General features: G+C 46.0%; 1 protein-coding gene across 1 annotated transcript; it reads left to right on the forward strand.

Annotated features, from left to right (window-relative positions):
• The first annotated feature begins 1,294 nt into the window (after window positions 1–1,294).
• Window positions 1,295–16,841, forward strand: GABARAPL1 (GABA type A receptor associated protein like 1). The gene is made up of 4 exons (XM_035141179.3): window positions 1,295–1,556; window positions 6,565–6,643; window positions 9,244–9,362; window positions 14,724–16,841. The coding sequence occupies exons 1-4, from the start codon at window positions 1,467–1,469 to the stop codon at window positions 14,787–14,789; spliced, it is 354 nt and encodes a 117-aa protein (XP_034997070.1). The 5' UTR covers window positions 1,295–1,466; the 3' UTR covers window positions 14,790–16,841.
• The last annotated feature ends 549 nt before the right edge of the window (window positions 16,842–17,390 follow it).

A 17,390-nucleotide genomic window follows, 5' to 3' on the forward strand; every position in this document is an offset into this window, starting at 1 on the left:
AGCAGTTCGAAAGCACATCAAAGTGCAAGTAGATAAATAGGGACCGCTCAGGCGGGAAGGTAAACAACGTTTCCGTGCGCTGCTCTGGTTTGCCAGAAGCAGCTTTGTCATGCTGGTCACATGACCCGGAAGCTGTGTGCGGACAAATGCTGGCTTCCTCGGCCTATAGAGCAAGATGAGCACCGCAACCCCAGAGTCGGACACGACTGGACCTGATGGTCAGGGGCCCCTTTACCTTTATATTATAAATATGTCAATTAATTTTTCAAAAACAAGGTTGGAATCTATTTATATCTACACACCTGCGAGTGGGTATGCATATCAACCTCATTTACTGTTTTACATCCTATAGTACAGGTGAAACTCGGAAAATTAGAATATTGTTGAAAAGTGCATTTATTTCAGTAATGCAACTTAAAAGGTGAAGCCAATATATGAGATAGATGCATGACATGCAAAGCAAGATATGTCAAGCCTTTATTTGTTACAGGTAGGTAGCCGTGTTGGTCTGACGTAGTCGAAACAAAAAATAATTCCCCCCCCCCTTCCGGTAGCACCTTAGAGACCAACTCAGTTTGTCATAGGTATGAGCTTTTGTGTGCATGCACACTTCTTCAGATACACTGAAACAGAAGTCCAACAGAAGTCGACTTCTGTTTCAGTGTATCTGAAGAAGTGTGCATGCACACGAAAGCTCATACCTTTATTTGTTGTCATTGTAATTATTTGTCATTAGGCGGGTCAATTATAAATGGAATGTAATTAATGAAATGTACCGTAATAGCAATGTTTATTTTTGTATTATTGTAACCATTTATTTTATTACTGTGGAATTTCCAAAAGAAAGCATTTGTAAAAAAAAAAAAAGTTGCATTACTGAAATAAATGCAACAGTATTCTAATTTCCCGAGTTTCACCTGTATAACTTTCCCACCAGCTAAGACGGGACTTCGCAGCTCTCTTAATAGGGGCGGTGGGAGCGCTCCACTGACCACCCCGAGGGTTGCTGGCCAAAGAAATGTGACGCTTTTGCGAACATTCTCATTTAATATCCCGCAGAGCTGCAAGGCACTGGTTGTGGCACCGTGAAGGCGATCTTCTCCAGGACGGAGCAGCCGGAGATTCAGCCAAGAGACTTGGCGTGCATTTTTGCAGGCGGACGGCCCTCCCCGCTCCCAGCTCTTACAATGGTGCAATCTAAGAGGCGGGCCGGCGGGAGGCCGATGCAGATTCGGCGTCGGCGACGTCACAATGCCCGGGCTCGGAAGGCGCGCGCGCGCACTGGGTCGCCTTTGATCAGCTGCTGGAGAAACAAGCGAGTGCAGCGTCGGGACGCGAGGATTGCTTTTCGTCCGCCAGATCCTTGCAGGCATTGGCGAGCTGCCGGTTAGGAGGGAAGAGAGAGAAAGGAGGAAACGAAGGAGGGAAGGAAAGAAAAGAGGAAACTTGGCGGCTTTGGACAAGCCATGAAGTTCCAGTACAAGGAAGACCACCCTTTCGAGTACAGGAAAAAAGAAGGAGAGAAAATCCGGAAGAAATATCCAGATCGGGTGCCTGTGAGTGGCGCAAAAACCGTGCTTTTTGTGTGTGCATGATATTTGCTGGTGGTTTATTTGGAGGCGGGGGGGAGCAGGCTAAAATCTCTGAAGATTTAAGGGAGGGGGGAGTCGGGTGCTTTTGGCCTGCTGCTAGGCTCCGAATATTACAGGGCCGGAATGCAAAATGCTCCTGCGCTTTCCTGGACTTGATCTAGTGGACTTGAGGTCCGGTGGAGAGGAAGGAGTTAAATCCCCTGTGCCACCTCCCTCGTCTCCCCCCCCCCCACGCACCGCTTGCAAACATGGAGGCGGAAGGACAATGGATGTGTTAATGATGTCACCTTCAGAAGGAGATTCAGGCGCTCCCCACCCCCCACCCCCAAATATTGAGATGCATCTCTTTTCCCCTCCCCAAATTCTGGCCTGCTTTTGGAGCAGGACCATCTCCTGGTCCTTCAGTGCCAGAGTAATAATAAGCAGGCGGCTGGAGTGGGGAGGACACAGGAAAAGCAAAGTCATGGATGGTCTCACAAGCGCCTCGTATTTGCCCCATCTTTTTCTGGCCCTTCCAAGCAATCTGTGAGGATCTCCTTTCGGTTGAAGTAATGCACCTTGCTTCACAATTTTGCCATGACTCGGGGTATTTGCAGAAGCTGGAACAAAATGAGCTTCGAATCAAAATATCGAAGCGCTGGCAGCTATTATTATTTTCCTCCTTCGTCATGTGTGGGTTCCCCGCCCCCTGCCGCCAAGATAGTTTCGTTTCATCAATGTTGTGTTTTTTTCCCTGGTTGGCAGATGGGCAAACTGAGGTTGCCTTATAGGAGCTGTCGGATACTTGTGTCGAAATATGCACAACCTGTCAGATGTTCTTGGCAACAAATTAGCCTGGGGAGGGGGAGTGTTCCTACATTGAAGGGCGATGACACACGATCAGATCAGTGCGGCAATTTCGGTGACCCAGCACTTGCAGTACATCAGCCCAAGGGGAATTCCTGGGGAGGAATGTCTGGCATGATGACGATGATGATAAAGCTGTAAACAATCTCAGAACTAGAAGAACAGACTGTGTAACTGAGGGCTGTATAAAAGTAAGGGATTAGGCCAAGGCTGGAATAGGGCTGTGTGGGAAAAGCAGGAGGCAGCAGAGTTTGTGGCAAGTGCTTTTGGCCTAGTATGGCGCTTCATTTCCAGGAAGAATGCAAGACGGATGTTGATCATTCTCGAGGCCCTTGTCTTTGTTGTTGTGTGACTGTGGCCGGGCGGTTCTCAGCTTCATGCAGGGAGGTGTCTGGTGAGGCTCCTTCTGGCCTGTGCCAGAAATGAAACCCACAGGGGCAAAGCACAATTGTACCGAAAGGTACAATAGTCTCTGTGGGAAGATCCTTTGAAATGACCGGCAAGAGTGGGCCAGAGCAACCTTGCGTTTCCTCTCTTCTGAAGGCTGGTTTCAGTTCCACCGGCTTTTCCACTGCAGCATCCACCTTTTTCCTTTCTATAACAGATCTGTGGCCACAGCAGATGCTACCTAGTGACACCCATACCTGGCACAAGCCTGTGCTATCTTTGTTTTCTACAAAACAAGTAGGGCCTGCAACAAAATGATTGTCTCGTGGAAGGTTCCTGTTCAGGAGGAGCCAGCCAGCCATGCTTCCTAAACATTCTGTTCCGTTCCATTCCATTCCTCTTCCTCCCCTGTTTCGGATTCTGCATCCTTGGGCAACATTCCGTGCCCTTTGCACGTGCTCAGTTCTCACTGCTCTCTCTCCCCCCCCCCAACTACTTTTGCAAATCTTGGGATTTTCCCCATGTCTCCCTCCTCTGCATGGCTACATAATGATCCCCACACAGTGAACTGAGTTTGCTATTATGTTTATGAGATCTTTGCTTTCTGCAGGTATGTTTTTAAAAACAAAAACAACGGCAACAAAATAAAACACTGCAGAATTTAAAACTGGGGATAAGAGAGGACAAGGGACAAGAAAGAGGTAGCGATAAGTGATATGACACCTTCCAGCTAAAATCTCTTTGCGATTTTTTATGTTTTACTAACTCAAGAGACATCAGCAGAGACATCACCTTGCCGACAAAGGTCCGTATGGTTAAAGCTATGGTTTTCCCAGTAGTGATGTATGGAAGTGAGAGCTGGACCATAAAGAAGGCTGATGGCCGAAGAATTGATGCTTTTGAATTATGGTGCTGGAGGAGACTCTTGAGAGTCCCATGGACTGCAAGAAGATCAAACCTCTCCATTCTGAAGGAAATCAGCCCTGAGTGCTCACTGGAAGGACAGATTGTAGCTGAGGCTCCAATACTTTGGCCACCTCATGAGAAGAGAAGACTCCCTGGAAAAGCCCCTGATGTTGGGAAAGATGGAGGGCACAAGGAGAAGGGGACGACAGAGGACGAGATTGGTTGGACAGTGTTCTCGAAGCTACGAACATGAGTTTGACCAAGCTGCGGGAGGCAGTGGAAGACAGGAGTGCCTGGCGTGCTCTGGTCCATGGGGTCACGTAGAGTCGGACACGACTAAATGACTAAACAACAACAACTCAAGAGGGCTCTATAGCTAACCGTCTCGTTTGTTTTTGTACTCCATAGTGCATGTCCTCTTGGGCTGGTGTTCCAGGATTTTGCAGGGTCCCTGTGCAAGATACCTTCAGTGGTCTCCCTTGATTTCAGAAGAAATAACGCGAACAAACAGGATTATCTCATTGTGCCTCCAAGCACCTTCTTTGGTGCTCTTTGCAATGTCAAAAATACATGTGCAGGGCCTTAGCTCCCACTGGATCCAGCCCTGCTCCCCTGCCCACCCCCAAATACCAAATTTGTTTGTTAACTCATTGGTTTCCTACCCCCTGTAGTGCATGCGCGCACGCACACACACACACATTCTCTCTCTCTCTCTGCACCAGTTAGGTCTATAAACTTAAATATATGTGCTTGTCTTATTATATGAACTAGGGCAGGGGTCTGCAACCTGCGGCTCCAGAGCCGCATGTGGCTCTTTTACACCTTTGCTGCGGCTCCGGAGTGGATACGAGGGGAGGAGGCGTCCGAGCCATGCGCCGCCTGAGCCATGCGGCGGCGCCCGCCACGCCCGCCAGACACTCGCGCGGTGCCTGCCGTCGCCGCCGCACACTGCTGCTGCGGCGTGCTGTGCTCCTGCGCCCCGCATGGCGCCCGCCGGAGTCCACAACTCCGCTGTGCGCGTGCGCTGTGCAAAAAGGACACAAGGTGACGTTAGCAGCCCGGGGAGCGTGGTCGGCCCCCTCCCTGCATCAGCCCCTCCCCGCCGCATTTCTGCAGCCAATAGGCTCACGGGGGGGGCGGAGTTATATATTTTTTAAAACGGGCGTGCTTCTTCCCGCCCAGCAGCAGAAAAGGCTTGCGGGCTCGGAGCGCGTGTTTGCTGCTGCTGCTCCTGCCTGCGGCCTGCCTGTGACCTCCTGCCGGCCTGGTCAGGAGATTGAGGTAGATGTATTAATCAATGGGTTGATTCAATATGAGGAAATTTTATAAGTTCACTTGATGGGAGCAACACACATGAAACCATACAGGTGTCCTAATAAGGGAGTCAGAGTTTTGCCCATTCCCAGTTTTATAATGACGAGAATGACATTGGGCCCTCATTATTAATTATTATTTACATCAGGCACTGATTATGATTTATGGTACACTGGGGCCCTGATTAATTTTCTATGGCATTTGGGGGCATTGATTATTGGGCATAGCAAATTTTGCTATGGGGCCCTCTGATTTCTAATTACGTTCCTGATTTGTGGCTCCCAGTTTATTTTTTTTTCTTCGGAAACGGGTCCAAGTGGCTCTTTTTGTCTTAAAGGTTGCAGACCCCTGAACTAGGGGAAACTAATAAAATGGACAGGTTTTCATGCAGCGACCAACCTGACCCCATGGAAGGCCTGCTGTGGGAAATTATGAAAGCTAACAATTCAACAGTGGTTGTTGTTGTTTTAAATTTGACTAACTCATGGAGTCTGGGGCATTTTAAACTTGTTCAGTGGAGGTAAATACATATTTCATGGCCATGTTACCGAGACAAAGATCTGAGACTTGTTTTGTTATAAAAGGTGAAGGATAGAAGTAGGCTCAAGTGAGAAAATTTGCTAGGCAAAAGATGCAGTGTGTCTGCACCTCACAGTAATTTCAACAAGCTTTCCCTTAGAGGCAGCCCAAGCAAAGCTTTTTTAAAAAATGGTGTCTAGATAGAGGTATATCGGGTCAAGGACAACACATTCTGCCACCAATGCATCTGAAAGTAGTTGTTTTGAAGTTTTACAGGCAAATGTAAAGTTGTTAAAGTAATTTCTTTTGCAATATATTCAGAGTCACTCTGTACTGACACAAAATTAGAAACATTTCTGAGTAAAAATATAATAATTAAAGTTCAAAATTGATCTTGAGGTTTAGACCCACTAGCCACGCTGTGTGTGTATGTGTGTGTGCATGTTCAAAACAGCAGCTTTAACAGACTGAATGAAGTTGCATATGAATAACTCAGATTTATATATTGTATAAGTATCAGGTAGCCTTAGAAACTATGAAGAGGAGTCAAAAGTTTGTACAGTGGTGCCTCGATTTACGAATTTAATCCGTTCCGAAGGCACCTTCGTAAGTTGAAAAATTCGTAAGTCGAAAAACGCCATTGGAAACACGGTCTCCCATAGGAATGCATTGGAAACGGAAAAATTTGTAAGTCGAAGCAACCCTATCTAAAACTTCGTAAGTCGAGGTACCACTGTAGATGGAAACAAGCATCTCGTTGCTATTTTTCTTGTTATGTGACTTGTGTTCCTACTGTGGAAAGTTCATGGGATATTTTCTTTCTAATCCAACTGAAGATCCTCACATTGCTATGGTTTACATGGCTTGATTTTTGACATGCATCCTTTCCTTATTAAGCTCAACAGGGAGAATTTGCAGGCATGGGGGAAGGTAGCATAGCTTCTCTTCAAGGGATATTGGTTCTTATTTTTCTTCCTGCTCCTTTTTGTTTTTTGTCCAGGTTATTGTGGAGAAGGCCCCCAAAGCCAGAGTACCTGATCTGGACAAGAGGAAGTACCTTGTCCCATCTGATCTCACAGGTAAACAAGTCACATTTCATAATCTTATTTTTGCATTGGTACCGTATTTAAGGAAGGTTTTTCAACAAGTGATAGAGTTGGTGGCCTCCTCTTTCCCTCGGTCTCATTGCCTTCGGGAAAACGTTTTGCTATCTTCATAGCATAGCATGAGAAACTGGTGAATGCAGTCTCATGGAAGTTTAGTTCAGTGGTTCTCCACACCTTGGGTGCACAAATCCAGCTTTTATTGAAAGCAACCTTAACAGGTTGCCAGCGTTCAGATCTCTCAGCTGCTAAGCACCCAGAATAGAGATTACATGCCATCCATCTGCTAGTTGTCTTCCCCCAATTAGGACCAAAATAACAAAACAAAGCTAACCTTGTGGTCCTGGTACTTTGCCATCCCCCCCCCCCAGCAGAGAATTGTATCCTGGCCATTTATCCTCTTGCATACCAAGTACAGTGGTCCCTCGACTTAACGAATTACTCGACATCTGAAGTTTCCGACTTACGAACGGAACAAATGGCCGCACGCTTACGAATTTTTCTACATCCGAACGGAAACCGTTGACGGTTTTAAATGCGGTTTCCTCGACTTACGAGTTTTAAATGCGGTTTCCTCGACCAAATATTTCTTTTCCTATGGGAAACCTTCGACTTACGAACTTTTCGACCTACGAATGTGCATTCGGAATGGATTAAGTTCGTAAGTCGAGGGACCACTGTATTTGTTATTTTATGGTTCTGTAAAACAAATCTAAATAGGATTGCTCAGTGGGGAAATTGCAGTTCTGAATTTAAATTTCACCATGATGACATTTAGCAAGGTATGTTGTGTGGGTGAAAGTTAACGGGAGACACACAAGTGGGTGTACTTGCCTCTCATTTCCGCAGTTTCTATATCACTTCCCCGCACCATTCAGCAGGATACTTTTTTTTTTTTGGCGGAGGTGATTGACATACCAAGAGAAGCACTCATTGGCCTGGTCCATGTATCCAGTGCCGCCCCCCCCCCAGTAATTGTAATTGCCGATGGGAGTGCGTAAGAGACTGGTAAGGTGCATTGCACTGCTGTTATGAACCAGTATCTTGAAAGAGCAGAGCACTGAGTGGTTTGAACAAGAATCTGCAGAAGTGTTGCAAGCCATCCGTCCAAAGGGTGCTACAGCACAGGTTGGAGGGATTTCGGCACTACAAAATAACACCACCACCACTGTCACGGTCCTTGTTTGGCTACTTCTGAGAAACTAGTACCACAGCCATTCTGTCTTTAAGGCTTTTATTTTGCCTGATATTTACAATGTGATTCAGTATCAAGAATACAGGTCCGATCAGTCTGACGAAGATTCCCCCAATGCCTGGCGTCTGCTCCTCCCCCAGCATAGTAAGTGTGGGATTCCTGCCCTCCTCCCTTTGCGCCTGCGCACCTTGGAATGTCTTAAGTCAGGCATGAACTTAAAAGGGCGAGGCATCTCCCCGCTGGCCACTTCCCCTGATCCTTCCCCTTGATATCCTGTCTGAGGTTGCAGTAAGGGCTCTAGGATGCTGCCTGAGCCAGGGTGCCTCTCTTCTGCAATTGTCAGGGAATGCTCACTGCTAGAACAATCCCTGACAACCACCACCACCACCACCAACAACAACAACAACAGTGCTTCTTTCCTAAAAGAAATGTTTTGGAGTACTCTCATTTGGACTCAGGAAAAATAAATACAGTAAATGGACAAAAGTACTAAGATTCACAAAGTGTTTAGGGCAGGCATGTCCAACTTCCAAGAGACTGTGATCTACTCCCACTAAAAAAAAAAGACTGTTGAGATTTTGGGGGGGAGGAAGACCCAAAGTTGAGCTTTTGGGGGGCGGGGGGGGGGAGATCCATCAGGATCACAAGATTAACCAGTAAATCGAGATCGACTTGTTGAACAGCCCTGGTTTAGGGGTATGCGTACCCCTGCATCCCCCCAGAAAAAAGCACCAAACAACAACAGCAACCACTGCACTGCACAGGGTCCTGTTCGGAGGTATTAATAGAGATGCTTGTTAGTCTGCTTTGCCTTTCATAGAATCGTAGAATCTTTTGCCCAACATGGGTCTTGAACCCACAACCTTTAGATTAAGAGTCTCACTTAGTACTTTTGTATCTTACCCCTCAGCGATGATATCAGGGCTGCTAACAATAAGAATTTCAGTGAGAAACTAAAAGTATATATAATAAAAAAGGAGTCGATTAACACAAAAGTAGAGCAACGTAGCAGAAGGATAGAACAATGGTGTTGTTGTTGTTGTTTAAAAAAGTTAATGTTTAAGACGCACTGGGCAAATCAAGTCTTGTTATCACAAAACATGGGGGTAGATGCCAGGTTAATCTTCCGTGAGGAGAGTGTTCCAGAACTGGGGGGGGGCACAACTGAGAAGGACCCCTCTTGTCACCCTCCACCTCACCTGAGAAGTCAGGAGTAACCAGAAAAGGGCCTCCAACAAAGATCTCAGCATGTGGACACGTATATGTGGGAAAAGTTGGTCCCTCAGCTATTTATCGCTGAAACTGTACAGGGTTTTGAAATCTGAGTGATTGCCAATGTGGCTTTTTTTTTTTAAACTCTTCCTCTCCCCACCAACTGTAGTTGGCCAATTCTACTTCTTGATCCGAAAACGAATCCACCTGAGGCCAGAAGACGCCCTGTTCTTCTTTGTCAACAACACCATTCCTCCCACCAGTGCTACGATGGGCCAGCTGTACGAAGTAAGTAAGAGGCTGTCATTCCATCCTAATGGTGGACTTCCTGGAGCTTAGTAATAGCTTGTTGCGTGGCGCATTCTGGTTCTGTGGGCAGTAGGAAACAAAAGGCTGGGAACTTGCAAACTTGCAAGAGGCTGCAGACTCCGCCGAACTGCCTTAGTTCAGAAGATTGTCCCAAGAATATGGTATGAAGGCACATGAAGCTACCACCTGGGTAAAACTCAACGTCGGGTCAGTTCCTGCCTGGAAAACACACGCCCCACACTTTCTTCCAGGACAGGAGATGCGGCAGGAAATAAATGTAAGAAAATGCAGTAAAATAAGTTAAATAATGCAACAAACTCTCCATTAATCTGCCAAAAAAAAAAAACCCAACCCAAAAAACGAGAAAGTATTCCCTCTGAGGAAAGGAGAATCTAGGAAACCTGGTTACTAATTAATTATCTTGCCTGCCTAAAGGACATTTTCTATTATTAACCAAACAGGGAGGTATCATCCTCCAGGGCAGGCTATTAAGGTCATACCCTGGAGATGCTTAGACTATAAACTTCTGAATTAATTCCTCGGCTCACCAGTAGCCAGATTCAGCTGAATAGGTTTGTGTTGCTCAGAGCCTTCCTTGAAACACAAGACCATCTGATATCTAGAATGATGCCGGTCCGTCTATAAGTAATGAAAAGATATTTCAACATCTAGAGGAGGAGTAACTTTGTCAGAGAAATAAAGATGATAATTTGTACCCTGCTCATCTGACTGGGATGCCCCAGGCACTCTGGTGCCCATTAGTGTTCCCCAGATGAACATTTAATTAAAAAAACAAACAAACTCAGAGTACTATATTATCGTGTTACCTGTTTGGTGGAAGCTGTATTGGAAGCATTTCAAGTTAGAAATCAAGTTGCCACATAGGTCATTTATGGAGAAGCGATGTAATCTAGAGCAGAAGGGTACAACTTGGCATAGATATAGTAAGCTCGGGTGGCATACTTTGCTTTAATAGAACTCATATTTTGTAAATCTAGAACAAGAGGCAGGGAGAGCGAAAGTTGCCCTACATCCACGTACCCATTTCTCTGTTGCACATTGTATTGTTTCATAAGCAAAGGAGCAAGGAGGAAAGAAGCGTGCAAGTCTCCTCTGTGGGAAAGAATTTACAGCACTTCCGTGCCTTGCAAATATTGAGAGGAATCTTTTATCTTTTTCTTGCACAGTTCAGTTGCTTTATGTGAGCATCTGGAAGAAAGAAAACCACGCCGGGAAGGTGCTGTCATTAGAATTGTCACACCAGACAGAAAGAGAGATATATGGTTCCTGGTAGTTTTCTTCCTTTGTTGGATAAGGATAGATACTCTGGAAATGGAGCAAATATTTTTAGCTATTGTATAGATCAGGGGTGGCCAACTCTGAAGAGATTGCGATCTACTCACAGAGTTAAAAACTAGCAGTGATCTACCCCCTTTTGGGGGGTTCAGGTCAAAGTTGTTAAGCTTTTTAGGGAGGAGGAAAGTCCCGTTTTTAGGGGTTCAGGTCAAAGTTGTTGAGATTTTTTTTAGGAAGGAGGAAGTCCCATTTTTAGGGGTTCAGGTCAGAGTTGTTTAGGGGAGCCAAAGTTGTTGAGCTTCTTTGGGGGGAGCCAGTGATCTACCAGTGATCTACCACAGATGTCCAGTGATCTACCAGTAGATCACGATCTACCTGTTGGACGTGCCTGGTATAGATTATAGATTATAATCTATTGTATATATTATAGATTGTATAGATTAGGGACCCAGGTGGCGCTGTGGGCTAAACCACTGAGCCTAGGGCTTGCTGATCAGAAGGTCGGCGGTTCGAATCCCTGTGACGGGGTGAGCTCCCGTTGCTTGGTCCCAGCTCCTGTCAACCTAGCAGTTTGAAAGCACGTCAAAATGCAAATAGATAAATAGGAACCGCTACAGCGGGAAGGTAAACGGCGTTTCCATGTGCTGCTCTGGTTTGCCAGAAGCGGCTTTGTCATGCTGGCCACATGACCTGGAAGCTATACGCCGGCTCCCTCGGCCAATAATGCGAGATGAGCGCGCAACCCCAGAGTCGGTCACGACTGGACCTAATGGTCAGGGGTCCCTTTACCTTTACCTTTATTGTATAGATTGGCAGCTATCAACTTCTCTCCTCAAGTTCATCATCTGTTTTAAAAGCTCTTTCTGCTAGTGCCCATATCCTGAGTTCTCTCACTGGTAAAAGAAATAATAGTAACTGTGGATTGCAGTATTTTGAACTCCTTCCTACAGCTGTAGATTTAAGCACCTCCTTCAAAAAAACAACAACCCAACTCTGGCCAGCCATCTCTTTTGTCAGTGCAGTCATGCCTCTCCTTGCGAATGCTTCATGTTGTGTTTTTTCGGGTTAAGAATGCGGCAAACCTGGAAGTGTTTGCTTCCGTGTTTCGCCGTGCACGCACAGAAGTGTTCTGCACGCTTTGCACATGCGCAGAAGCGCCGCTCTGGTTGCGGACTTTCCGGGGTGTGAACAGCACCCTGGAACGGATCGTGTCCGCAACCAGAGGTACCACTTTTCTCTAGCTGCATACACTACACTGCTTTACATGGGCATCTTAGAATCCTTGTTAAATGATAATGAAACCTGGGTTTCATCTTACCTGGGTCAGGAGCTAATCAATTTAATTGATCTTTAATTGATCGTCATTTTTACTGGGTTTTATAAACAATTGATCAACATTTTTGAAAGAACCAGCATAGCTGTAGTTTTGTCATTTTGCCTCAAGTTTCAAGCACGATTCGCTGGTTCTCATGTAATCTGAAACCAAAGTTAAAAATAAATAATGGTTTACCGCAAATGGGCAATGTGCTGGTGCGTGCTGTTTTAAAATGCCATGGTGCTGTTCCACCATCTCTCCTTTTAAGTAGCTGGGAGGAAACCAAACTGTCTGCGGACAAACGCCGGCTCCCTTGGCCTATAGAGCGAGATGAGTGCCGCAACCCCAGAGTCGTTCGCGACTGGACCTAACGGTCAGGGGTACCTTTACCTTTACCTTTTTATTTTTAACAATGGTTTAGTACGGCATGTGAACCAGCTCAGTATAAATCAGTTTCCCAGACTTGGATCTCCAGCTGTTTTTGGACTACAATTCTCATCATCCCTGACCACTGGTCCTGCTAGCTAGGGATGGTGGGAGTTATAGTAACAGCTGGAGACCCAAGTTTGGGAGGGTAAAGGTAAAGGGACCCCTGACCATTAGGTCCAGTCGTGACCGACTCTGGGGTTGCACGCTCATCTCGCATTATTGGCCAAGGGAGCCGGCGTACAGCTTCCTGGTCATGTGGCCAGCATGACAAAGCCGCTTCTGGCAAACCAGAACAGCACATGGAAACGCCGTTTACCTTCCCGCTGTAGCGGTTCCTATTTATCTACTTGCATTTTGACGTGCTTTCGAACTGCTAGGTTGGCAGGAGCTGGGACCAAGCAACGGGAGCTCACCCCGTCACAGGGATTCGAACCGCCGACCTTCTGATCAGCAAGCCCTAGGCTCAGTGGTTTAACCACAGTGCCACCTGGGTCCCATTAAGTTTGGGAAACCCTGGTATAAATGAAGCTTTCCAAACTGGCAAATACAGATGTATTCATCTAGTCAAAAGTTGGGAACGTTTGTGCTCCGCTGATTTCAAGGGAACATTCTAACACTCTCCCAATAAACCATGGGGATTAAAAATGTTTACCGTCAGCTGATCTGTGCCGTTGTTTTATCTGAAATGCAAACGAAACAGACAAAAACTGGAAAGCTTAAAGAGCTTGCATTTCAGTCATGAATCCTCCAAGCCAGGTTGATGGGTTTGACTTTGGACAGCCTTTGTTCCCCATCTGAAAATGGGGGTAACATGGAACGTTTAAAATGTATTGTGATTGGGGGTGAGGAATGGATATTTTGGAGGAACAGTCTAAAAAAAACCCAAATAATGCAATTTTACTGCTGAAACTTAGCAGGTTGCTTAGCAGAAGACTCTCTGGCAGCAATGTGTAAGCTGTTTTGAGTTCTCAAAGGGATATTAATATAAGAATAGGGTAGCCTGACTATCTAAAGAAGTAAAAAGTATTTTCTCCCTTAGGTTTACTGCCCTCTTCAGTCAAATTGGGACTTTGTAAATGTTCTTCAGAGATACATTAACTTCTTTAGCTCCCCCCCCACCTCCCAAAGAAACTCTTCCTGCCTAGATCTCATTTTTAATTTAAGTTGGGTTTTTTAAAGGTGAGTTGAGCTGTGCACAAAGGCTAGCATGCTTTCCACACCTTTGCATATTTTTTGTGATAAAGCGGGATATCAATTCCAAACTCCTCTTCCTCCTCTTCCTCCTCTTCTTCTTCTTCTTCTTCTTCTTCTTCTTCTTCTTCTTCTTCTTCTTCTTCTTCTTCTTCTTCTTCCTCTTCCTCTTCCTCTTCTTCTTCTTCTTCTTCTTCATCAAGTCGGGGCTCCCCCAGGGCCCCTTTCTAGCCCATCACAGAGTCTATCCCCCCAACAGAGGAAGCTAGCCTGGCTTATCTTTAAACAGTTGCTGGATCCAAAGGTTAGAAGGGTCTCTCCATACAGCCTATTTCCTCCTCCCCGCCAAGGAATAACATTGTCTCCCAGTACGTTTCCGAGCACAGTTCAAAGTGTTGACAGCAGGGGGAGAGCTGGTGGCAGCTGGTGCCCACTAAACCCGATGGGGCTACCAAGAAGTCATGGGGATGTGGCCAATGAGAGCTCACAGGGGCATGGTACAGTTTGGGTTATCTCCCTATTATCCACCCTTCCAAAGATAGTGCAGACATTTAAGCACTGCTGTTTTACAAACAGTTTGCACCTAACTAAATGGAAAAACATCTTACTTTGGTTCAGAATGTGGGATAGCCAGCCTCATTTGACCAGCAGGCTTGAGCCTAATTCAAAGTGTTGGTGCTGACCTTTAATAAGCCCTAAATGGCCTCAGCCCAGAATACCTGAAGGAGCGTCTCCACCCCCAACGTTCAACCCAGACACTGAGGTCCAGCTCCGAGGGCCTTCTGGTGGTTCCCTCGCTGCGAGAAGCGAAGCTACAGGGAACCAGGCAGAGGGCCTTCTTGGTAGTGGCACCCACCCTGTGGAATGCCCTCCCACCAGAGGTCAAAGAGAACAACAGTTACCAGACCTTTAGAAGGCATCTCAAGGCAGCCCTGTTTATGGAAGCTTTTAATGTTCGATGTTTTATTGTGTTTTTAATATTCTGTTGGGCGGGGTATAAATTACTATTATTATTATTATTATTATTATTATTATTATTATTATTATTTAGATTACAATGATGTTGACTTCTACTCCTCTCCTCCCACCCCACATTTTTATTTCCCCAGGATAATCACGAGGAGGATTATTTTCTGTATGTGGCTTACAGTGACGAAAGCGTGTACGGCAAATGAGCCCCTCGGCCGCTGTCCTCACAGTTGCGATGGCCTGAAATGACTGTTCTGGGAGGGCGTTTCTGCGTCAGACAGAAGCAGGAAGAGGGAGGAAGAACTGGACAACAAGCCACATAATCTCATGCCATCATTCCTTGCACCTTTTATTTTAAATTAATTATTACTGTTGTTTTATTTAATCCGTTGGGGGAAATAATGGTTGGTGCTTTGCGGCAGGTCAGGGCTTTGGGGATGGAGAGATCTGTTTGCCAAGTTCCCACCTTCCATTACACTACCTGGCTCTTCCATCAATGCCCAGTGAGAGGAGAGGATGCTACCAAAGGGAACTGTGGCTCTCCCCATAGCAACTAACCTTTAATTTGCCTATGTTTTAAAGACAGCAGCCCCCTCTCCCGTGCATGAAGAAGAGATAACATTAACTCCTGTTGATTCATGAGCCTTTTCTCCCCACCCTTTGCCCTCCTTTCCTTGGCCCTGATCCCAGCGGTATGTGTGCACCCCTCTCCCGTCTTCCTCATGCGTAGCATCTCTGATTTGAGTTTCATCCATCACTCTAGCGGCATGTCAGCCTCCTATAAGCAGAACCCTGCAGGTGCCATGCAGTATGGAGAAACCAGCTTCCTAAGCGGTTTGGCTAACTTAAAACAATGACATCACGTCCCTTTCTTTCACGGTGTTACCAATGAATTGGGCCTTGGGCGTCCATCCTATATTGCATTCTGCACGAGTGTTTTGTGACGTTATGTGTCCTTGCTTGCCAGCGAAAGGCTGTTCTCTGCTAGGTCGCCATCCTGATACCTGTCTTGTCTTTCCTTTGCTGCTATCAATTCAATATGGAAAGGGGGGGAAATAATCTTGGGATTAACTTGCACCCACAGCCTTGCCTCGAAGCATACAGTATATTCTGCAGTCCTTTTGTGAAAACGGTTGTTGGTTTTTCCTAAGGAGAGCAGCACCTCTCTCCCACACCCCTGACAATACCCATCAATATTGAAAAAGAGTTTGCCCAACGTAGGTAGGGCGAATCAGTTTCTTTGTGACCGTAGTATTGGTCTCCCTCTCCTTTTACACTGGTTGCTCCCCGTCAAGAAATCATGGTGAAATGTAGGGCATTTTGTGTTGTGGCTTTATCTTTTTAATTGCTCCTGGTGGTTAGATTTTGTAGTTGTGTAGCAACTAAGCATATTTAGAAGAGAGGCCAATGATGAATGAAGGGTGGCAGCTACATAATCTCAGGCTGGAGAAGGAAAACCATGTGTTTGCCTCTGGAATCCTGAACTCTTTAGATGGCACCTATTCTTGAGAAGCGTCTGAGTTTATGGAAACGGGCGACGTGCCCGGCCTCTGCTTCTCTGTTTAACTCCTCCCCCTGCTCATAGCTTTGAAGCGTCATTCCTACAAGAGTATCGCGAGATGGCAAGGGGCCCAGTGGGCCAGCACTCCTTTAGGCAGGGGCCAAGGATTTGAAGGGGTGGTGAAGAATTGAAATTGCACAGCTGGGGAGCGGAAGTGACACAAATAGCTGGAGGTATACCGGTTAGTTTCGGTGTCTCTTGTGGCAAGACTGCTTCTACTTAGTATGCCAAGTTCCTTGCACTACAAATTTCAGTTGGCTCCACTTCCGTTTCCTCAGCCTTTCCTGTCTTTCAGGAGGTCTTCAAGAGTCACATTCCGAATTCTTACAGGTCAGGCAAGTCTGGTGTGAGTCAGGGCATGCCTGGGGGTCTAGTGTGTGCGATTGTGTACAACCAGTGTAATATAACGGATGCTGAAAGAGACAGTGATCTACCCCCTCCCCCAATGCTGCTGCTGGTCTTCAACCGACGTTCATGGGGTCTCAACATACCCATTTCTTACATATGAAGGATTACGTTTGAAGGTGTTTTTTTATTTAAAGATCGTGGCGTTTACTTTTCATTTTCGCTTTTCTCCAGTATGTAAAACGCAGTGTTGGTTATACTTTGTCATTAACTCCAACCAGCTTCAGATTCCTGTAAGATAAAATCCATGTCACATCGGCTCAAATCAATAAACACACTTTTAAAGATCTGAGGACCAGAGTGGAATGGTAATTTTGTTATGCATTTTGACTCTTATTTAAGTGTTAACAGCTTGCCAAAGAACTTGGAATCATTCCGGTTTCAGCTCATGTTTGTGTTCATCTATGGCTGCTGTATTTGGGAGCAGTGAGAATATCGGTAACAGATATTCTACCCTTGTTTTTGAGGCAGTGTGCTTCAGGATATCAGTTGCTGGAAGCAGCGGGAGGGGAGAGTGCTTCTGCACTCAGATCTCACTTGCAGGTGTTCTAAAGGCATCTGCTTGGCCACTGGAGAACAGGATGCTTGGCTAGTTGAGCCACTGGTCTGATGGAAAAGGTTCGTCATACATTCTTAAATACTGGAGTACTGCATTTTTATTTGTATCTGATCCTTTCAAAGGTTTTGTATTGCTTCGTTTTATCCTTGTGGCGATCCTAGAAGGTAGGTTAGGCTAAGGGAGAATGCAGCTTGCTCAGGATCACAAGAGAGTGAGCTTCATGGCCAAGCAAGGGTTCGAACTTAGGCCTTCATGAATGAAGACCACCCTCTGCACCACAGT

Source organism: Zootoca vivipara, chromosome 15 (genome assembly GCF_965207765.1).
Source record: "Zootoca vivipara chromosome 15, rZooViv2.hap1.1, whole genome shotgun sequence".
Classification (NCBI taxonomy): domain Eukaryota; kingdom Metazoa; phylum Chordata; class Lepidosauria; order Squamata; family Lacertidae; genus Zootoca; species Zootoca vivipara.

What these genes read in the sequence shown, in the direction of transcription:
- GABARAPL1 (XM_035141179.3), top strand. Translation starts at nt 1,467, where the DNA reads ATGAAGTTCCAGTACAAGGAAGACCACCCTTTCGAGTACAGGAAAAAA. An exon ending in AATATCCAGATCGGGTGCCT is followed by an intron (nt 1,557 to 6,564) that starts GTGAGTGGCGCA and finishes TTTTTTGTCCAG; the next exon opens with GTTATTGTGGAGAAGGCCCC. An exon ending in CGATGGGCCAGCTGTACGAA is followed by an intron (nt 9,363 to 14,723) that starts GTAAGTAAGAGG and finishes TTATTTCCCCAG; the next exon opens with GATAATCACGAGGAGGATTA.